Consider the following 23,682-nt stretch of genomic DNA (forward strand, 5'->3'; position numbering starts at 1 on the left):
TAGACAGCAAAATGGCCAATGTCCAGGCAAATATTACATTACTGTCATACACAAGGTTTTACATCCTAGTGGGACAAGAGGGTCCCGGCCCATTTCTATGAGAAAACGGGACTAAGATGGGTTTGGGACTCTGAAATCCGCCCATGTGGGGGGAGAAGAAGAAAGAGGAAATGAAGGAAAGACGAAAAAAAGGAAAAAGTGAAGGGAAAGAAGAAGAAAAATGAAAAATAAAAACGAAGGGGGGAAAAATTAAAAGAAAAAGGAAACAAAAGAAAGGAAGGTAGAAAAAAGAAAGAAAAGAAAAAAAGAAAGGAAAAAAAAGAAGAAAGAAAGAAAGAAAGAAAGAAGGAAAAAGAAGTCAAAGAGAGAGATGGAGGATATTTACCAGAATATATGACAGAGACTACTGTCGGGATGGGACGGGACAGTGGGGCATCCCATTCCATAGAAAAACCGGGACACTTACATCCTACGGGATTTAAAACATTGGTTATACATATAACACATACTGGAAATTATTTGTTTTAATGAAAGAGAGATTCTAAAAACTGACAAGAGATCAAAAAGGGAACATATTTTATTTTGAAACACATTGCATAATTAGAATATGATAATAAACATTGCATTGGTCTCTATGGCTATTGACAGTCAGGTGATTTATTTTAAAATGTTAAAGTTATCAAATAAATTTAAATCTATTTAATTTAATTTGTAGGACCAACTTAACATAGTAGCCTAGTTTTCTGTAAGACCCCTCTCATATCAAACCAACCAACAGAAAAAATATATATATAATCAAGTGTTTCATACCCAAAAATACCACTGTATCAGAAAATTCCAGGGAGTTAGGACATTCCACACATATAGTTATGAACAAATCTGCACAGGTTTGTGCAAATAAAGCAATGAAATAATACCATATTCGTGACGCTATAAATAATTTCATATGATTCTATTGATAGCAACAATTATCATGATGAGAATTTTCCAGAAGTACCAAAGGTATGGTAAGATGTAACTCCATGATTCAGATAAAATACAGTGCACATTACTAGTGACACTGAAAATATAGAACAGACTTAAGCATGCAAATTCGTTTACTTGATTTTGAAAGACTTGACTATTTGCATAGTTTTTTACATCCTAATTTGTTATATGCAATAAGAATAGAAACATTAGATTCTGAACTCAAGTCATTTTTTCACTGTGGAATGCGAAGCTTCAAATATCCTAGATAATCTTCCTTTTGCTCATACAGTTGGACTTATGCTAGTTATAGATTGATATATTTTGGATACAGAAAGAAGTTTAAATAGCCTGAAAGTCTTGTGAAGTAATTTAGCAGAACCAATCTGAGTGATCGGTAACATAGCCTATGAAGAACTACAAAATATTTTCACTGGCCCCACATTGAAATATATCAAGTGATGCACTGCATCAAATAATACAATGGAAATAAGAACATACAACAGTTACTAGATCAAGAAATGTCCAACCCATGTGTAGCCCAACTACAGAATATTTAAGGGATGGATGTGATCCTATTAACCAATAATACAATTTAAATCATGGTTTTCAAAACTGGACCAAATCGCCCGGTTCAGGGCGTATCCCGAACAGGATCGGCGCTGAACCAGGTTGGTCGGCCCTGGTTTTTGGCACCCACCAAAAAAAAAAAAGAACCACCCAATTCGGCCCTAAACTGGATGGTTTTGCTGTGAACCAGGTGGTACACTGACCGAGCCGAACCGTCCATTCGGTCTTCTTTCAATATAATTTGAGATAGAGAAGAAGTCAAAATCGGCCTTCTTTCAATATAATTTGAGACAGAGAAGAAGTCTTTCGACTTCTTTGTTTCTCAATCTCTCTCTCTCTCCATTTCTTACTCCCTAACACCGAAAGGCGTAGAAAGACTTAAGGAATACGTGGATTAAAGATTTTTAATGTATGTTTCTCAAAACCATGCTCTCTTTCCTCTCTTCTTTTTTTTTTTTGAAAAATTCATGAGAAATGAAAAAACAAAGGAAAACCATGTCAAAATTTCTTTTTTTAACATGATTTTATATATGTTATAGACCTATGGACGATCTATACAATGACACTAAAATCATTAATTTTCGTTAAGTATATAATTTTTTAAATTAAAAATATATTTTTAGAATAAAAATTTAAAAATAAATTTCAAAAAATAATCTTAAATCATATTATTATTTAGAGACTTGCAAGTTACTTTTAACATAAATTTGGTGCCCATTTATCAATATTTTAACGCATCTTGCGCATAATGGCCTGGCCTAAATTTGAAAAAAAAATATTTCATGCATATCCACCATCTAAGAAAATTATTTGTAGTATCCATGGTAAATTCTACATGGATCTAAGATCAAATTATTTTTTCATAATTTTTTAATTTTTAATATATTTTATTTTAAAAAATTTTAAAAAATAAATAAATAATTTAAAAATATATTAAAAAAATTAGATAAATGAAATCTATCTTTTTTTATGTAATTATTGAAGTGATATGCTTATCAATTTTTAAGAATAGATCCATCAAGAAAGAAAAAAGATCCAAAACATGATATTGGTTGGGAGAATGAGGAGATGCTCTCAGGTTGGCATTATTGAAGATGTAAATAGTATAACATAAAAATCAAATGAGGAGTTATATGGTTGAAGCAACATTTGACTGGCGGCTATCCGGATGTAGCTATGTGTTATAAGTGTCCACAAGAGGTCGTCGTTAATGAAAAATATTTTGCTGATTTTAAAGCAGCGAAAGAAAGAAATTTGATGAAGAAGGCAGAAATGGATCGTCGACAGCAAAACCACCTTCTTATCACTCCAAAAAATCAGAGGGATCTATTTCAGATGATGAGCAAGCACAGATCGATACTGCCATTCAGACGAGCTTGGATGATCAATAGCAGCTAGAGGAGGTAGCCAGGCACAGCTCGATTTGGGCCGTCAGTTTATGAGGATGGATCAAGCTCACGGAGCACTGTAGTAGAGTCTAAGTCACGGTTTAGACATCCTCAGTTAAAGAGCCCGCCAATAGAGGCACTAGCCGTCTTGCATCCATGTTGGAAGCATTTGAGAGTGGAAGGAAATCCTCTAAGAGATTCTAATAGGAGCCACTATCCACGACTTGGATCCATATGCATTTCCTAGTAGAGATTTCAAGCAACAGAGGATTGATACTATGTTAAAAAAAAATAAGAAGAAAGATATGTGACGAGCTATTGATCTTGATTTCACTTCAGTCACATCTCAGCGAATGCAGCAGACAACCCATATTATCGCTCTGCTATTTCATCTATACAGGATGCCGATCCAGATGTAGATCCTCCTGCACCAAGAGATATCCATGGTGAGCTTCTTGACCGGAATAAGGATTTTGAAAAATGAATTGCCGCATATTAGAGCAAGTGGCCAGTATATGGGTTGACCGTGATGTGTGACGGTTGGACTGGTCCTACTAGACAAAGCATCATCAACTACTTGACATATTATGATGGAAAAACATTTTTTTCACAAGTCTGTTGATGCTTCAACTGAGGTGCACAATGCCAGCTACATTCTCAAATTGATGGAGAAGGTGATTGATCAGTTAGGAGAGCGGAATATCGTGCAGATTTTTACAGATAACAGACCACATTATAAGACTGCAGGGGAGATATTGATGGAGCAGCGACCACATTTTCTGGACTCCATGTGTTGCACATTGTATCGATCTAATGTTAATGGATATTGAAAAGATTTGTAAGTGTAGAAGATAGTGGAGTCAGCATAGAGCATCACTAGATTCATCTACAACCATACATGGGTCCTATCATTGATGCGGCAGTTTGCTGAGGGTGATATATTGAGATCAGATGTCATACGATTTGCTACTAATTATATAGCACTTGATAGTTGATTAAAAAGAAAGTATATCTACGTCAGATGTTTGTCAGTCCTTAGTGGCAACAAAGCAGATATGCCCGAACAAGCACTGAAGGAAGCAATGTAGAGAGCTTAGTGACGAGACAGTCTTCTGAGAATGGGCTGAGAAGATAGTGACGGCTATCAAGCCTCTATATAAAGTGCTTGGGGCCGTAGATGGTGAGCGATACTCCCAAATGGGCAGATCCACATCATGCAATGAGTACATCGGGATCATCAACCATCGATGGAGCTATCAAATGGGTAGGGAGTTACATTTAGTAGGTAAGCAGCAAATCAAAAACTTTCAAAATTTGTATAAATAAACTTAATCAATCATGAAAATCTATGTGCAACTTATTATCTGAATCCGAAGTTCCAGTACTTCATACCTGATATTGGCATGGATGAAGATCTTTTGCTCGCCCTACGAAATGTAATAGACAAAATAGAGCCTGATCCAGACATCGCAGCTTGTGTCTTGAACAGGTTAAGTTCAATGATGTTTATTAACTTAGCTATATCTTCAACAACTAAGATTTTATAACAAATAATTTTTTTACAGACGAAAATATTTAGGGAGGGTACAGAATTATTTGGAAGTAATGTATGATCAAAAGCAAATCGAAAATAAATCCAGATATATATTAATAAATCTATTATCATATTGACATATTCAATCTTCTTTTTGATTTTGCAAAATTTTAATGATATTGCAGCTGAATGGTGGATGCATTTTGGTGGATCCACACGAATTTTGAAAGATCTTGCCATCAAGATCCTCTCCTAGACAGTTTCATCGAGTAGATGTGAGCGCAACTGATCGACCTTTGCCCTTATCCACAGCAAGCAGAGGAACCGTCTAAAATAGGAACGCATCAATGATCTTGTGTATGTACACTATAATTTGAGGCTGAGTCTCAAATGCACTGAGAAAGTTAAGCTGAAGTACTCAGATCCGACTACGAGTGATTTTGTTGATGAAGATGAAGATCTAATGATCGGATAGGTTATGAGTCAGCGGCAGGAACTAGAGCTTGATAAGTCAGGATCGCCTCCACGACCTACTAGTTTTGTTGCTAGTGAGGCTAAGGTAGATGCCTCTCAATGGACAAATAGCAGCATTCCACATAGGCCTCCAGCCGATACGCCACAGCATCCACCCTACAGTCTAGGTAGCCAGAGCAAGGCATGACCTACTAGGCACAGAGACAAGAAAAGAAAAGGCAGTTGCAGCTCCAATAGAGTAAGCATTTGGTTCACTCAGATTCAAACACCAGACAAAGCAATGATGATGATTCTTCAACTATTCATGGATCTGGTGATCATGGAGGGACTGAAGACAGGAGACACAGTCGGTTGTGATCTTCTGTTCACTGGTGAGTCTCATTTATCACGCCACACAGGATAGGAACTACGTGTACGAGCTGGTAGAGCCCATGATGATACGATTTCATACAGACGACGAGCTCCGTGAGGTCATTCAGGATATAATACAGCTACAGATAGTCTTGCACATAGAGTAGGATCCATAGATATATTAAATTTTCCTCGTATTCTGGATCCTCTTACCTGCAGCTACAGCAACCTATGATCCTTACGAATATGGATATCGTGCATCGAAGACATCGTTTTCTAGTGGCTAATATCCTATGCAGTCTGGAGCGTCTTATGGATCGGAATTTGCTACCGATATATTTGGATGGGCTCCTTCACAACCAAGCTATTAGCCCAACGATAGCTCTCAGAGTCAGGACCTCAGTGAGGGATCGAAGATGAGTTATGATCCAATGCGCCTACCTTATGGAATGAGTACAAAGGATTATAATGCTATATGGCTAGAGGCATGGACTGATGTTCTCATGACTATGTAGATGATCCTGCTATTTATGAACATCGATGATCAATAAGATTCTGATGATCGGTACATATTGAGTATTTTTAGATATTTTAATTGATTTAAGTATTTTAAATCCAATGATATCTAGTCCATGTATTGATTATTTAGGATGATAAATAACATAATGTCATGCTTAGATTCGTATCACACACGATTAAAATGTATCGAAGTGATACGAACATTAATGAATATCACTAAATATCATTTGGACTAGAAATTATTTAATAATCCATAAAAATTTGATTGGACACCTCCCACCCAAAAAAAAAGAAAAAGCAAAAAAAAATTGACGTGCTGGTTTGGCTGGCAAGCCACCGTACCGTGTGTCAATATGATACCAAATTGGTACCATACCGAATCGATCGGTGATCGAGACGGTCATCGGTATTGATTTTCAAAATCTTGATTTAAATTTTATTTATATTTTGTTTATGTGGGATGTCAATAGACTAATGTTTAGTTGATTTATTCCCTTCTTGTTTCACTCTTTGGAGAAAGGGAGAGGATCAAATGAGGGGGTACATATATAAGGAGGAGTGTATATGACCCATTTTCCGGTCCCAACCTGACAGATAGAGAGAAGCACTGGAGATTAATATAGAAATGCATATGCTTATGATTAACACATACTTACATGCAGATAATAAATAAGTAATACTTTAATTGATCAAGAAATTCAATATATGCAGCTCCATAGCCTTAATTGCAACATGTGAAAGCAAGGTTTTAGGTCCCAATCAGTACTGATCCATACCAAGTGCTCCAGATTCAACCTATGAGGGGCCAGATACTGGGACAGTCCGATACCAGGAAGTTCAAGGACTAGCAGGGACATGCTCAAAAGACCCGATAATGCCAAAATAAACATAGGGAAATGTTTTTTTTCTGAAGTAGCTTGGATGGAACTAAAGCACCATACAAAAAACAATCTTAAGAAAAAGAACCATTCCCAATTTGTGCTGGGATCAACACCAGTACAATAAACCCAATCATGGGCTTGAAACCTCATGTAGTCCTAAACAAAAATATAAAAAACCCTAAAGAACATTAACTAGCATCAAACAAATGAAAAATATAGGTAAAAAAAAAAAGGAGCCTGTACCAAGATGAAAGAGCATATCCTTTGTCAGTACACGAGCATCCTGAAACCGTACTGACCTTATGCCCAACCGATTATATGGGCACAGGACAGGGACAATCCTTATTGAGAAAGAAGTGTCTAGTGACATTATGTGGCTGGTAATATTAGGATCATGTTGGACCCTCCAGGTATAATGAGAAATAAGTTGCCGTAAACTTCATCACTGGATATCCTTCCATATACAAAAGCAGATGAACATCTTACTTGCATACAAGAATATTGAAATACATTTATTTCACCATAATTGCAAGGTTTTGTTGATTGGTTTATCTTACTCAAAACGACATGGACGGAAGGAGTTTGAGGTTTCCAGAATCCATTGTTGCCCTTTCTAAGAAGGATGAAGGGACAGCTAAAAATTACAGATTTGTCTTGCTTTCTACCCTAAATTTCACAGCAGTGATAGCTAATGGTTTTTTCCCGAAGTTGTACTAAAATAGCATATCTTTTCCAGTGTATCGTATAGATTTGTATGGTACATGGACAGGTTCCTATGCCACTGCATGAGGTGTTTGGCAGAAGGAAATTAATGCATTTCAAAGGAGCAGCAAAGGGTATAGATGCACCACCATTAGCCTGTACTCCTTACATATGGCAATGCTCACTTGTGACGATACTTATTTCAGTGGACAGGAAACATACTTGATTCATTTCCTTATCTTTCATTTAGTTTCTATGTGGGTATGGGGGTGGGGTGGAAAAATTGCTGCTTTATATAAGGAGACTTCCCCTATTCTTACTCTTGTGGAGATTGTGTTCTTTCTATCTACCCTTGACCTAATAACTTCATCTTTGCATTCCCAGCTAAAACAAAGTTAAAAAGGATAAACAACCTTACTTTTGGTGCTTAAACAATTAGGCCTTAATTCTTACAATCATGAAAGACATGCAGTTATATTGTTGCTCTACCGGTGGAAGAACCAAATTTTCCAGCTGTCTATATTGTACATACAACAGATTCAGTCCAAAACTAGTAACATATATACATATATCCATGTAATGTAATAGAAAAGATTAGTATCAATGATAAAATAGTCTGTGACTTTAGGACAATAGTTGCATAAAACAAGTATCTGAAAAAGAAAAGACCTTGGACCAAGCTCTAAGAAAGCGGTAGAAACATAATGAAATTTATCCATCAGAACTTTGTAGTCTTTTGTTCCACCTAGGAAAGAAAAGAACAAAAAAGAATTCAATTAGCAAGTCTTCATGATACACATTCCAAGAAATCAAGACCATATATTTAAGAGTTAAGAAAACAAAGACTTCAATACCTAATATTCATGATCATAGTGACAAATCCTAAACCAGAAAATGACTAGATCTAAGCAAGGATCCACCATCAAGAACAAAGGAAAAAGCCGGAAAGCAAACTAAACTTTTATCCAACATTCTTCCATGTCTTGAGATGGCTATATAGGCCAATTTTGACTTGAACAATTCAGAACCTAGATTTAATGCAAACTATTGATTCAACTGGACTTACCATAGCACCTAACCAATGCTTACCAACAGACAAAGCAACTATGTAACTGTTACCTCCATCATTCCATTAGAAAACCTAAGCTAGTATAATTGTAATTAAACGAGTTCACATGGTACATCTGACCTGCCAAGAAAAGGGGCTTATCCCCATGTAATTACAAATGTTATAAAATACAAATATATATTAATTAAAGCTAAATTTTAACATGAATGACTTATCCAACCATGGATTACATCAACTTGCTTCTGTTGCTCAGGTCCTAGCTAATTATCTGGAAGATTTTTAAGTCCATCCTCCACCATAGGGTCAACATGATTTGTTAAAGTTCCAAATCTGTTCCTTCTCGAGGAGTAGTTATCAACCTGCTAGATCGATGCCCGGACAACCCTCAATCATCAATCTTAACTCTTAAGGTAGTTGATCACCTTCCAAATAAGTTCAATCATGCATGTCTGGAGATGTTATCAGATGGCTCATAGAACTTGTATTGCAATTGTTGATTCTGCATCGTCAGATTGGGCCTTCCATGTTCTGGCTTAGGATGAATTTTCGACTAATGAAACATTGGACATAAGATTTTTGGATCATTAATTTTCGACCACCAGTGCTTTGGATTGTTGATCCCACTTTTATAAGCTCAAAAACAAATTAGTCGCTCATCTTCAAAGCCTCAGCCATCCACACCACATCAGATGCTTGAGTAACTTGTTCAACCAAAATTTTACAGATATTGTTACTTATGTCCACTATGATCCTGTTGATACAATCATATACTTAGCACTGGTTTCTTGCAACACCTCATGAGTTCCAACATGTGCTTCAAGATCATTTTGTCTTTTTGGTCCACAAGGGTACCTGTGCATGCTGCTCTTTGTAACTGCTAATTCCAGCTTACATCATTTATTCATGTGTGGAGGAACAGCACTAGTTCTGGTCTACCGTAAAGAACAGAAAACCCATCCCAGCTCTAAAATCCCCAAAAACTTAAGAATTTTCTTTTTCATTAAAAAAAAAAAAAAAAAAAAAAGCACATTTAACGCTCCTGGAGTCTGCAATCTATGTGATGTTGGCCACCAAATCTAAGACCGACATCTCATTTCTCTGTTCTTTTTCCCCATTTTTTTTGTTACAGTAGTTATAATATATTGTTGCTTATTATCTGCCAATTTTACTTTTAGTTTTTATCTGAAAATTGATCTTATTTGAACCTTTTTGGTCATAACAAAGCTTTCTTTCTTAGCCAGCAAAAGTCAAACCAACCCACTGTTTGGTTGTTTGATTAAATCCATAAAAAATACATGCAACATATACTCCTATATTTAGTCTTCAGTGATATCATTCTACAGAAAGAAAAGGCAAATTAATAAGAACTTGATTAGCAACACCAACCAGTTTAAAGCAACAATGAGGCAGAAGATTATGTTTACTTTCCAGAATTATACTACAAAGATTATTTTACAAGGAAGAAACCAATGTTTACTTTAGGCATCTGATCCATTAATGAAGAACAAGATAAAATTACAAATTTTTCTAACCCAAAATTTTCGTATATTTGGAATAACAGTGAATGAAGAACAAGATAAAATTACAAATTATTCTAACCCAAAATTTTCGTATATTTGGAATAACAGTAAATTTGTATCAAGTCTAAATGTAAAGTGCCCATTTGTTTAATGTCAATCTTTAGAGATAGACATTTCATTTCACAGATAATGTTATTGTCCACAATTTCAGCCCCAGCATATTAATTCAGATATCTTACTTCCCAAAACTAATGGTTTTTCATGTTTCACCAGAACATTTGCAAAACTATATCAGAGGACCAACTGCTTAATAAAAAACTTAGGCATAAGGAATTCATCTATTCTGATATGACTCTGCACACAGTATTATCAGGTACATTCCGTTAATAATTACTATAGTAGGATCAATCTATGTTCTAACTAGTCAGTGGTAGAGAACAGTCAAAGTACACAATTTGTATGTTGTCTCATTGGACTATGTGTGGAAGATGAGATATGAAGAATAGGTGCTTATGTGTGTATGCAATTGTGCCAAAAATGATCATGCATGACAATCTGTTCCATAGTGATTTAGGCAGTCAAATCTGAGATCTACACAAAAGAAAAAGGTTTCTAATACGAAAGATTACAGGCAATGTGCTGAAAATTGGTAAAACAGATATAAAATAAGTTCACGAAAAAAATAAGATAAAATGCATTTAAAAGACTGCATCCCTTACATGAGAAATGCCAGTCACAGTCATATATGTGACGATGAAAGGACTCCAGAATTGGCACTTTGATGTCTGAAGGTATGCTAGTATCATCCTCTGCCATTTGTTTAAGAACAGTAGGATTAGAGGAGAAGCTCAATCTTCATAATTTCCTCAAGAAATATAGCAATCCGAAACATGTAATGATTATGCAAGAGATTGTCAGGTTGAAGAATCTCTTTTGCTTCTCCCTTTTTTCTTGACTGTACTTATTGTTGTGCTTACATCAGCTTGAAGATCCTTTTTGATTTTTAAGATCAGGGTGCCTTTTAAGCTGCTTCTTGACATCATATTGAACAAGAAGTTGATAATGAAGTTGAGACATCAGGGCAATCTTGAGGCCACCCTTCCATGAAGTTGACCAGTAAATCTCCAACATTTGGCCATGAAGCAGGTGTTGATAATTTAATTGCATTGAGAGCAATAGGACTATTTCCCTAGCTGCTCCCAAGTACCTATTTAGCATTCATAATACTATTTGATTGTACAATATTAAGTTATGGGAATTGACCAATTATGGGCTCATAGTGTGCCATTTGTTCTTATACTCAACAAATTTTACAGGGTTTCGTGATGCTAATCCGGGCTTTCACAGTAATATCAACCAAATTCTTAAAATAGCTACTTAGGGGGCTAAGATATCTAGTTCTGGATTTGCAAAACCAATCAGAAAACTGAGCCCCTTAATGATTTTACAGTAACTTTATCTTTATTTTTATCTAATTTGAAGGAAAAAAATATATTACCTTCAAAGAAAGGCTTCAAGTTCTCAATCTAAATGAAAACTTAGAAAGCACGGGCCTAGTTCACTTTATCAGTTGCGAAATAACAGATCTATTGAAACACTATATCTTGTTGTTAATAACCAAGTGACAATACTACAACATATAGGTACATTTTTTTTTTCACTAGCGCACTTGTTTTGTGCTTCAGCTTGTGATGTTGCAAGAAGAAATTAATACATCCCAAAGAAACATGTCAATATAAGTAACCTGATGCAATGATCTAAAAAACTGTGAGGACCGAAAATGAATTGTGGTTAATGCTTGGTTTGAGAAATAGACTTGACCATAAAACATGAGAGTCGGGATGACAGAAACAGACCAACAGTATCGAGGGCTCTGAGAACCAGATAGAAAATGCAAACCTACACAAACAAAAGAGCCAAATCAGGGTTGTTAGTCTCATATTTATTTATGCTTTCTATATCTAACTCATGGGAATGATGGCAGAAACTGAAAGTAATATAATAAAAGAATGTAACGGCATCACTTTAAAAGAAAAATGTGACAACATTACTCTAAAAGAAACATCAATTTTATAGATGTCGAAGCTAGTGTCTATATCAATTCACTTACAAAGTGATAAGTCTTAGCATTCCCCATTTTTGTCTAATGGAAAAGCAAAAAAGAATTGCATATAGGGAAAAAGGTAGTGATACAAGAAGCAAGTAAAGATAAAAATGAAAGTTTTTTTTTCCTGGCATAACCACTAAATAACCACCAGTAAATGCTATTGTATTTAAATGTAAATCCCTAAAAAAAAAGTTATTTGCAAGTAAATATAAAAAAGAAAGATTTTTTTTTCTTTTGTGGAGGGGGGTGGCATAACTACTAAAAAACTACCAGGAAGTGCTACTGTATTTAAATGTAAACCACCACCAACCCCCCCCCCCGCCAAAAAAAAAAAATTCTATTAGCATGTTGACCCCTGAAAAGTAGCTAAACTTGTTTCACTGGTGGGTCTGTGGACAAGCTGACCTCAAGTAAGCCAGGTCTAGCTCAACTTGGTTCATTATGCATTGTGCCAGACCTGAAACAGCTAACTTACTTTCCAGCCAAATATAGGCTGTCACGAACAACTCATTTAATAACCCTGAAGAGAATCTAACATTTCTCATCGCTTTTAGATATACTTGGAGTTTATTACTATGAATTTATCTCAATTATATAGATAAAATACATTTTTATGTAAATCATGTCTTTTCAATAAATAAAAATTAAAAATTTGTTCATACTAAAAACTAAAACAAGAGATTTTAAAAGTTAATAATTTATTTGTTCTTATTTGAGAATAAACAAGTCAAAATTGAGCAAGCAAAATCTAACCGTAGCTTAGCTTGTTTCTAATGAAGTATCCAAATTTGAGCCAAATTTTGATCCAAGCATGACCACCTCACTTCTTTGATGGCCCTATCAGTTGGTTGCCACTATGTAAATAAACCAGCAAATATTCGGGAGTTGAATAAAGGGCAAATGAAATATTCACACCTAGATACAAAGAATGTGATTGAGAAAAAAATTAGCTACCGATATCTCCATAAACAAGAAAGAGAATCTTGTTATCTTTGATGATGAACTAATTATTGTTCCTACAACAAACCTCACCAAAAGTACTCCCAAAATTCAAATTACCTTGAGGAAATATAAAAGACCCATCACCGTGGAAAAAAAAAAACAATCTTTTGCTCTTCCAGTTGTCCTTTGGATGCCAAGTTTGCATCAAGAAGGAACTTTTATGCCAACTTTGCATCAAGAAAGAACTTTTTATTTCCAGTCCAATACTATAGCAGAAAGAGAGAAGCAAAGAAGGAAGAAGAGAACGTTTTAAACATCAATAAACAATATAGACCCATTAAAAAAACGTGACTGAATGAGATAACTTCATCCTCCATAAACAAGAAGAGGCTCTAATTATCATCACTAATGGAAGAAGCATTCTTAGCACACCAAAGCTCATAGAGGTCACTTCCAGAAACCAAATTAACTCAAAGAAAAACACAAAACCCATCATTAAAAATAAAATAAAATGAAAACTTTTGCACATTATGAAAATACTGTGATGCCAGAATCACATAAAGAAACAATACTGATGACCAACCCAACACTACAACGAACAGAAACATGAAAACCCACAGGAAGTTCAAGAAGTGAATGGAGCAACAAGGATCCGAGATGGAGAGAGGTCATGACATCATTAAAAAAATAAAATAAAACAAAACCAAATCTTTTGCACGTTGCAGAGTCCTCTGATGCCAAGATCACATAAAGAAACAATAAGGCCCACCAATCCAACACTATAATGAACAAAAACATGAAAACCGACAAGAAACCAAGAAGTAAACAGCACAACGAGGATCAGAGATGGAGAGAGAAGTTCAACATTGCAGAGCATCATTAATAATAATAAAAAAAAAAAAATAATAATAATAATAATAATATCAAGTTTTTGCACGTTACAGTGTCCTCTGATGCCAAGATCAGATAAATAAACCACATCGACGACCAATCCAACACTATGATGAACAGAAAAACACGAAAACTAACAAGAAATCCAAGAAGTTAGCGGGGCAACAAGGATCAGAGATGGAGAGAGAGGTCACGGCATTGCGGAGCATCATTCAAAAACAAAACAATAAAACAAAAAAAACAAAAACAAAACCGAATCTTTTGCACGTTACAAGGTCCTCTGATGCCCAGATCACATAAAGGAACAATAATGACCACCGATCCAACATTATAATGAACAGAAACACGAGAATCAAAAAGACATCCAAGAAGTTAACGGTGCAACGAGGATCAGTGGAGAGAAGTTCCGGCATTACTGAGCATTATTTAAAAAAAAAAAAACTTTTTTGTTTTTTTGCACGTTACAGAGTCCTCTGATGCCAAGGTCACATAAAGAAACCACATCGACTACCAATCCAACACTATGATGAACAGAAACACGAAAACTAACAAGAAATCCGAGAAATTAGCGGGGCAACAAGGATCAGATATAGAGGGAGAGGTTACGGCAACGCAGAGCATCATTAAAAGAAAAAAAAAATACAACAAACCAACGTTACAGAGTCCTCTGATGTCAAGATTACATAAAGAAACCACATTGACTACCAATCCAACACTATGATGAACGGAAACATGGAAATTAACAAGAAATCCATGAAGTTAGCGGGGCAAGAAGGATCAGAGATAGAAGGAAAGGTTACGGCATTGCGAAGCTCGAGGCCGAGCTGCTGGATGACGAGCGCGAAGCTCCGGGAGACCTTCTGGAGCATGGCGTAGGAGAAAGCCCAGTGCGGCTCCCCCGGGATCTGCCTCTTGATCCGATCCGCCGCCATCTTCAGCTTCACCAAGGGGTACAAGTCCTCGGGGTGCTCCATGATCGCCCCTAGCATCCCCATCTCTCGCTATCCCTCTCTCGCCCGCCCTCTCGCTCGCCTTCTCTCCTCTCTCACTTTCTTTCTTTCTCGCCCTCGCTCTCCTCACCTCTCCTCTCGCCCGACTGCTGGCTTCATTTCTTTCGGCGCACAAAGAATTTTTCCTTGGTTTATATGTATTTTATATTCTTGGCCCGGTTCAGATGGAGTTGGTTCCAGCGAACCGAGTTTGGGGAACTAATCAGGGTCCAAATCTGGTAGGACCGCGTCCCGGTGTCGGCGTGTAAACCGGACAGCGTCAAGTTATCCGAAGTCGCGGGATAAAGGTTGGGGCAAGTAATCCCAATCCCCAGGCGGTTAAGTCAGGAAATATTTTTTTTAATATTTTCACTCGATTAGGAATTTTATGGGGCGCCCATCAGGTACACCTGCCGGGTTAACAGGCCCACTGCCATTTAAAAAAATTATTTATTGTACCAGGTTCGTCATATTATTTTTACGTCATTTTTAGTCCAACTCAACCATCACTTGACACAAATAAAATTTTAGATAGAGGAAAAAAATAACCACCAAATGAAAATTTTTGAAATCCCAACACGAGCCATCGGATCTCCTTATCTCAGCCATCAGGTTGCGCTTCCTCACTTATTCGACCAAATCCTAATTGTGGGTCTTTAAGTATTTGGAAATTGGTATCACCATAAGCATTCTCTACTTTCTTAACCTCCTTGCCCCAAAGCTTTTCGACCTCAAAGCATACATAGGTGGCGCTGACACCGGCCTCCTTGAGGCATCAGATATCTAGGAGTCCAAATAGAGGTCGTGTAATATCCAGAACCCGGTTGACAAAAAGAAGAAGAAGAAGAAGAAGAACCAGCACGCGCTGCATATGTGCTAAAAATACGATGGATGGGAGGGAGGCAAATCCGAATAAGACTCTTCTTCTCTTCTTCATGGAAAAAGAATTTAAGCTAAAATCCAACATCATCCTAGCACTATTTAAAGCCCTTACCTTCCTCTAATTCTCTTTATCGGTGATCCTAAGCCCATCAAGCAGCCGAAGTCTCCATATTTCTTCCCAATCGTTGGCCGCCACCAACACTGAAGCCGTGGGAAATCAGTGCCACAGATTGTCAAAAAAATTAGGTAAGAACCTAGCATTTATATGACTTATCATCTCTCCTTCTTCTATATGCCCTAAGTTCTGAATATCGGTCGGTTTCTCTCCAGATTTTTGCTCGAAAAGCTGAGTTTTGGTTTTCTATTTTTTTCCGCTTCATTTTTAATTTTTCTATCGTCGGTTGCCATCGCTGATCGCCGGATTGGGATCGCCGGTTGCCACCATGGTGTACTCCTCCGGCCACGAGCGTTGCCGACCAGGAGGTGGACCTCCTTGGCATTGGGATGAAGGAAATAAGGAGTTCCCTGTTTCGTGAAAAGGAGAAAGAGGACCGTGCGGGTCCCTCTGTCCCGTGAAGAAGAAGGAAAAAAAAAAAAGAAAATAACCAGCACGTGCGTTGCACGTGCTGGACATACATAGGAAGTTGAAAATTCAGTTGGAACTAAAGAAAACATGGGAGAACTCCTTCATCGATTGAGAGTTTAAAAATCACTTAAAAATATAATTAAAATCGAATTGAAACTCTTTCTTTAGAATGCATGTTCTGGACATACGTGGAAAGTTGAAAATTCAGTGGAAACTAAAGAAAACATGGAAGAACTCCTTCATCGGTTGAGAATCTAAAAACCACTTAAAAATTTAATTGAAATCGAATTGAAACTCTTCTTTTAGAGATCTATTTAAGGATTTCAGCCCCTATGATTCATCATCACTGAAAAATCACCAAAGATTACTATTCTTTCTCCCTGATTTCTTCTTAAAGTACCTTCAGTTTGAAGTAGATTTGGCCATCGGAAATCAGACCAATGCTCTTCAAAATCAGATAAGAACTCATCAATCTTTGACTTGCTCTCTTCTTCTTCTTTTGGATTTTCTAAATCTCGTATTTTAGCTAATCTCTTATCAGATTTCTTCTCAAAAATTGAAGCTACTGAATTTTCCTATTTTTCTACATCTTATTCTTAATTTTTTCGACACATTTTTGCCACCACCAGTCATCGGATCTATGTCGCCGATCATCGCTGGGGCCTTCCCCTCTAGTCACTAGCGTTGCCGACAGGGAGGGGGATCAAAGGATCCCCTATTCCGTGAAGGAAGAAGAGGAAAGGAAGAGGACGTGTGGTCCTCTATTTTCTAGTGAAGAAAAAAAAGAAAAAAAAAAAAAGAGAAAGTGAGTTTCTCTTTTTTCTCTATCCTTCTTTTCTGTGTTGAATCTTACTTTCTCTCTCTAATTTCTCTCTCTACAGATTTTTTCTCTCTAAAATTTTTTCTCTCTAGATTGATTCTCTCTCTTGATGGATTTCTCTCTCTTGAAGTTATTTTTTTAAGATTAGCCCAGTGAAGGACTTCCTTTTTGACAATTTTGATCGAGTTTAGTGAAGGATCCGATCTTAAGTAGCATTTTGATTTGGAATTTGTTTAGATCTAATTCTAAATTAAAATTAATGCAAGAATATAATTTTGAATAATAGATACTGAAGAATTTTTTAAAAGTTGATCGATCTGTTTGCTTAGTGCTATGTGAAAGATAAATAGTGAATCATCTTCTCGAGATATTTCATATTTATTCTGAAAGTAAATAATTATTCTTTGAAATTATGCATGATTTATGAAATTATATTTTGAATAAAAAGTGATTCTGAAATACTATGATTTATTGATTATGCATATATTCAGTGAAAATTATGATATGTTATGATATAAAAGTATTTTGATACAGATCAAATTTATGCTCTCAGCCTAACTATGTTTCAGTAGACCCTTAAATAAAAATTATACGTTGGTAATCAGTGAGCCATGCCAATGAAGATTATATGTTGGTACTCCATGGATCCTACCAGTAGGGGTTGTACGCTGGTATTTAGTGGATCCTGCTAGTAAAGGTTGTGCACTGGTATTCAATAGATCCTGCCAATGAGAGTTAAATGTTGGTCATAATCATGGCTGTTGAGTTATGAGTGTTTTGATTTGAATCGAATTTGTGATTATATTGTATATAAATATTTGAAAAGAATAGATTTACATTGAATTAGCATGAAATATATTTTTATATTTATTCACAATATTGTTCTTAAATATTATATAATATCTTAAATATCTAGTTGAGATATGTTGGGTGGATGTCTGGTCAGGACACCATCTCCCAAGATCTTTTCAGTACCACGTGATGCAGCAGGAAGAAAGAAGAAACAAAACAAAAGGAAAAACAATCAAAATACGTGGATCAGCCACAAAAGGGCTCGCCTCCACGGGCATGCAAACTTCACTATGAAAAAGAAATTTTACAAGAGGAGACCTCACCTTCAACCCTTGTACACCCAATTCTCTCTCACTAGAAGTTCCCCTCACAAAAGCTCTCTCTCTTGAAGACCCCCCTGAACCCCTGAAGTGCCTGGCGACCGCTGTCCAGGAGCCTCCTGCTCCTTCTCTCTCAACGCTCTCGCCTCTCTCTCTCCTCTCGAGTTCGTACGGGCTTCGTACGGCGCAAAAAATCGATCCACCCTTTTAAAGGGTTAAATAGGGTTTAAACCTAATTAGATTAGGTTTAAGAGTCCTGGGCCGGCCCGCGCCTGCGCGCGGGCCTGCGCGTGCCTGGGTCGTGCATCCCACGCGCCGCTGCCTGCGGCCGCGCCGCTGTCGCCCGCCGGCGGTCCTCCGCCACCTCGATTCTCGTGCCGACTTCAAAAGCTCGTATCTCCTCCATCCGAGCTCCGTTTCAGGTGACCTTGATCTCGTTGGACTCCATTTTTTACCGCGAACCTCACTGTGGGCTCAATATGGGCTGAATTTTGAGGCATCAAATCCTAACAATCTCCATCTCGACTCGATATTCAGCCTCCTCCAAACTCCAGAGCTTCTGGATCTCCTCGCCCCCATGCCCTGGGGCAGTCGCCTGCTGATCATGGATGGACAAACATGGGAGTCGAGCCAGGCTGCTCGATCCCATCTCCGTCGTATGCTGTGCTCCTCCTGACCTGAGACCTGCTCGGGGCATCGTCCTGCGGTAATAGGAATCTCACCTTGCGACATCGCCTCTCGTCCTCCCGAGTCTCCTGTCTCGTGCCCGATCCGCCTCTTGGAGCTCCACCTCGCTCTGGGCTCCACCTGGCTCCCAAAGCTCTACCTCTCACTAGGCTCCCTGCCAGGTAATAATGTCCTCTGCTCCCCTTCTTTCCCTCCAGTACAATCCTATCGTCGCTTAGCACCCTCAGGATTCCTCTACCAGCTACCGTCCTGTAGCCTCTCGAATCCAGTCTGCTAAGTGAGATAAGATTCGTGATGCATTGATATCGTGATGAGATGTCTTACTTGCTTATGGAGAGAGTTCTTTATAGGTATACAGCGGTTGCCATGATCCTTGACTCATGATCTCGGATCAGGGGTATGACAATTAATATAGTATCAGAGCATAAGTGGATAAATTATAATACACAGAATCAGACATGAGTGTAGATAGGTAGATACTCTAGACATTGAGACAATGACTTATACTGATTATGACATAATCTAGGAACTTAAAATTGACACAAGTACATTATTAGATTTGAATTAAAATACACAGCGGAAGCATAGTAGTCTGAATTATTCTCAGATTGATCAAAGTAAAAATTTGATCTGAAAGATACCATGCTGAAAGATTCAATTTTAAAATTAAAAAATAATTATGATAAAAATAATCTGAATTTTTGAGAACTTAAGCAAAAAAAAATTGAAGACGAAATTTACTTTTAGAGGGAGAAAATGTAATACCCTGAACTCGATTAACAAAAAAAAAGAATAGCCAGCATGTGCTGCGTATGTAGAGCTGTCAATAGACCGAGTCCAGACCCGAGACCCATGGGTATTTATCTGATGGATCTGGATCTGATATTAGTATTGGACCTATTTACCCGGATCCAGATCCGGATCCAAATCCGATAAACCATCATATAAACGGATAGGGTCTGAATATTTAATACCCAGACCTGATAGATTCGAGATCTAAATAATATATATATATATATATTATAATTATATATTGTTATATTTTTGGATGCTTTAATTAGAGTTTTACTTGTTGAATTTGAATAACTTTTATATTTTTATTTGTATGATCATATAATTGTATAATTTTTAGATATTTTCCTAAGTTATTGTATAATTTTTAAATTTTTTTTTTAAGACTTTAAATATGAGTTTCAGATCTCGAAATCGGGTCTGGATACTTGGGACCCATTAGGGTCCAGATCTAGTACTTCAAGGCTAGATCCGTCGGATATTCGAGTCTGGGTCTGGTACTAGTAACTAAGATCAGATTCAGATCTGGATATCTAGGTTCCGATCTAAACCCGATCCATTGACAGGTCTATGCGTATGTGCTGGAAATAGGGTGGATGGGAGGGAGGTGAGTCCGAATAGAACTCTTCTTTTTTTTCTTAAGAATTTGAGCCAAAATCCAATGCCATCTTAGCACTATTTAAAGCCCTTACCTTTCTCTAATTCTCTTTATCGGTGATCCTAAGCCCATCAAGCCGTCGAAGTCTCCATATTTCTTCCCAATCGTCGGCCGCCACCAGCACTATGGCTGTGGGAAATCATCGCCACAGGTTGTCCAAAAAATTAGGTAAGAACCCAACATTTGTATGACTTATCTCCTCCCCTTCTTCTGTATGCCCTAAGTCCCGAATTTCAATCGATCTCTCTTCAGATTTTTTTCTCAAAAAGCTGAGTTTTGGTCTCCTATTTTTCTCCACTTCATTTTTAGTTTTTCTACTATCCGTTGCCATCGCTGGTCGTCGGACTGGGGTCGTCGATTGCCACCATGACCTGCTCCTCCGACTATGAGTGTTGCCGGCCAGGAGGTGGACCCCCTTAGCATTGGGATCAAGGGAATAAGGAGTTTCCTGTTTTGTGGAAAGAAGAAAGAGGACTGCGTGGGTCCTCTGTCCCATGAAGAAGAAGCAAAAAAAAAAAAGAAATAACCAGCATGTGCGTTGCACGTGATAGACATACGTGGGAAGTTGGAAATTCAGTGGGAACTAAGAAAAATGTGAAAGAACTCCTTCATCGATTGAGAGTCTAAAAATCGCTTAAAAGTTTAATTGAAATCGAATTGAAACTCTTCCTTTAGAGATCTATTTAAGGACTTCAACCCCTTTGATTCATCATCATCGAAAAATCATCCAAGATCGCTATTCTTTCTCCCTAATTTCTTCTTGAAATACCTTTAGTTTGAAGTGGATTTGGCCATCGAAAATCAAACCAATACTCTTCAAAATCAAGTAAGAACCCATCAATCTTTGACTTGCTCTCTTCCCCTTCTCCTGGATTCCCTAAATTTTGGATTTCAACTAATCTTTTGTCGGATTTCTTCTAAAAAATTGAAGTTACCGAATTCTCCTATTTTTTTATATCTTATTCTTAATTTTTTTAGTGCATTTTTGCCACCACCAGTTGCTGGATCTATGTTGCCAGTCACCGCTGTGACCTTTCCCTCCAGTCACAAGCATCGCCGACAGGGAGGAGGGGGATCAAAGGATCCCCTGTTTCGTGAAGAAAGAAGAGGAAAGAAAGAGGACGTGTAGTCCTTTATTTTTCCATGAAGAAAAAAAAGAAAAAAGAGAGAGAGAGAGAGAGAGTTTCTCTCTCTTCTTTATCCTCTTTTTCTATGTTGAATCCTACTTTCTCTCTCTAATTTTTTTCTCTATAAATTTTCTCTCTCTAAAATTTTCTCTCTCTAAATTGATTCTCTCTTGATGGATTTCTCTCTCTCGAAGTTATTTTTCTAAGATTAGCCCAGTGAAGGACTTTTTTTTTGATGATTTTGATCGAGTTTAGTGAAGTATCCGATCTTAAGTGAGATTTTGATTTAGAATTTATTTAGATCTAATTCAGAATTAGAATTAATACAAGAATATAATTTTGAATAATAGGCACTGAAGAATTTTTTAAAGATTAATTGATCTGTTAGCTTAGTGATCTGTGAAAGATAAGTAGTGAATCATTTTTTTGAGATATTTTATATTTATTTTGAAAATAAATAATTATTTTTTAAAATTATGTATGATTTATGAAATTATATTTTGAATGAAAAGTGATTCTAAAATACTATGATTTATTGATTATGCATATGTTCAGTAGAAATTATGATATGTTATGATACAAAAGTATGTTGATACAGATCGGATTTATGCTCTCAGCCTAACTATGTTTCAGTGGACCCCACCAATGGGGATTATATGTTGGCAATCAGTGGACCCTGTCAATGGAGATTATACGTTGGTACTCAGTGGATCCTACCAGTAGGAGTTGTATGCTGGTATTTAGTGGATCCTACCAGTGGAGGTTGTGTGCTGGTATTTAGTGGATCCCGCCAATAGAGGGTTAAATGTTGATCATAGTTATGGCTGTTGAGTTATGAGTGTTTTGATTTGAATCAGATTTATGATTATATTGTATATAAATATCTGAAAAGATTGGATTTGCATTGAATAAACATAAAATATATTTTTATGTTTATCCACAGTATTGTTCTTGAATATTATATAATATTTGAAATATCTAGTTGAGATATTTATTACTTATTGAGTTGTCTAGCTCATTACCTCTCTTTTTATTTTTTTTCAGATTCAGATAATTAATTGCGAGCATGGATAATAATATTAGGACAAAACTTTGAGAGGCGAAATTTAGCATTGTCAACTTCATTGAACTTAGATTTATTTTTGTATTATTTTTAGTGAAACTTTATTGGATGTAAGATATTTGATTTAGTTATTTGAATTAAAGTTGAATAATAACTATTTAAATTTTATTCTGCTGTGATGTATTGATATCATGATGAGATACCTTGTTTGCTTATAGAGAGAATTTTTTATAAGTATGCGGCGGTTACCATGACTCTCGATTCATGATATCGGATCCGAAGTATGACAGGTCGAAAATGAGGTGATCGGCGGTGAGGTGGATGTCTCTATAGTTATTCGAGGAGGACTGGACATGGCATATGATCTTGATGAGTGAAGTGGAGGCCAAGACCTCTTTCAACGACAGATGTTAGGAGAGGATCTTCTTAAGGGTGCAGTTGAAGGCACTCTCTATCGAAGCGATGATGTAAGCATCGATGTCATCATGGTTTGCACATGGCATTTTTTAAAAGTTGCTAAGATAAATCATGGTAAATCATTGGTGGAGGATGCCTTTACAACGAGAATTTCCCCCCTTCTCCATCGAGGCCTTTTTACATGCATCGAGCATTGGTTGAATGGTTCAAAAATGACTCATTGGATCTATTTCAACTAATATCGAATATGTGGTAGGAGAGGCTTTGTGAAGAAAAGATTTATCCTCTAGAGGTGTAAGCGGATCAAACTGCTCGTGAGCTACTTAGATTCAACTCGAGTCCAAACTTAACTTTGATCGATTAGTATCGAACTCAAGTGGAACTCAAGCAACTTGAATAGTTTTTTCAATCAAATTTAAATAGTAAAATACTCTATTTGAAAGCTCATGAATCTATTCAGATTTATATATATATTTTTAATAATATTATTTTTATTTATAATATATATATTTTTAATAGATTAAGGATAAAATTTGAATTTGAATTTGAGTATAATTTGGTTGATATTCGAATCAATCACATGTATTATTTTTTTTATTGAATCAAATTTAAATTTAAAATATCAAGATTTAATC

At 36.6% G+C, this 23,682-nt stretch overlaps 1 protein-coding gene and 1 long non-coding RNA gene across 4 annotated transcripts in view; one reads left to right on the forward strand and one right to left on the reverse strand.

Moving 5' to 3' along the window:
• Positions 1-15,043, reverse strand: part of LOC105054520 (squalene synthase 1) — a 36,006-nt gene extending 20,963 nt beyond the window's left edge. For 2 of the 3 annotated variants that reach the window (XM_073252094.1, XM_073252093.1), the window contains exons 1-4: positions 14,715-15,043; positions 11,831-11,873; positions 10,694-10,783; positions 8,055-8,130 (exon numbers count right to left, since the gene is read on the reverse strand). In XM_073252094.1, coding sequence (XP_073108195.1) covers positions 8,055-8,130; positions 10,694-10,783; positions 11,831-11,873; positions 14,715-14,909 — 404 coding nt within the window. In that variant the 5' untranslated portion in view covers positions 14,910-15,043. Of the gene's footprint in view, positions 1-8,054; positions 8,131-10,693; positions 10,784-11,795; positions 11,874-14,714 lie in introns of all 3 variants that reach the window. The other variant, XM_073252095.1, reaches the window with a different exon arrangement.
• Positions 15,044-15,494: 451 nt separating this feature from the next.
• Positions 15,495-22,798, forward strand: LOC140855694 (uncharacterized). The gene is made up of 2 exons (XR_012138649.1): positions 15,495-16,031; positions 22,612-22,798. It is a non-coding gene; the product is annotated as an uncharacterized lncRNA (long non-coding RNA).
• The last annotated feature ends 884 nt before the right edge of the window (positions 22,799-23,682 follow it).

This window comes from Elaeis guineensis, chromosome 2 (genome assembly GCF_000442705.2).
Source record: "Elaeis guineensis isolate ETL-2024a chromosome 2, EG11, whole genome shotgun sequence".
Classification (NCBI taxonomy): Eukaryota; Viridiplantae; Streptophyta; class Magnoliopsida; order Arecales; family Arecaceae; genus Elaeis; species Elaeis guineensis.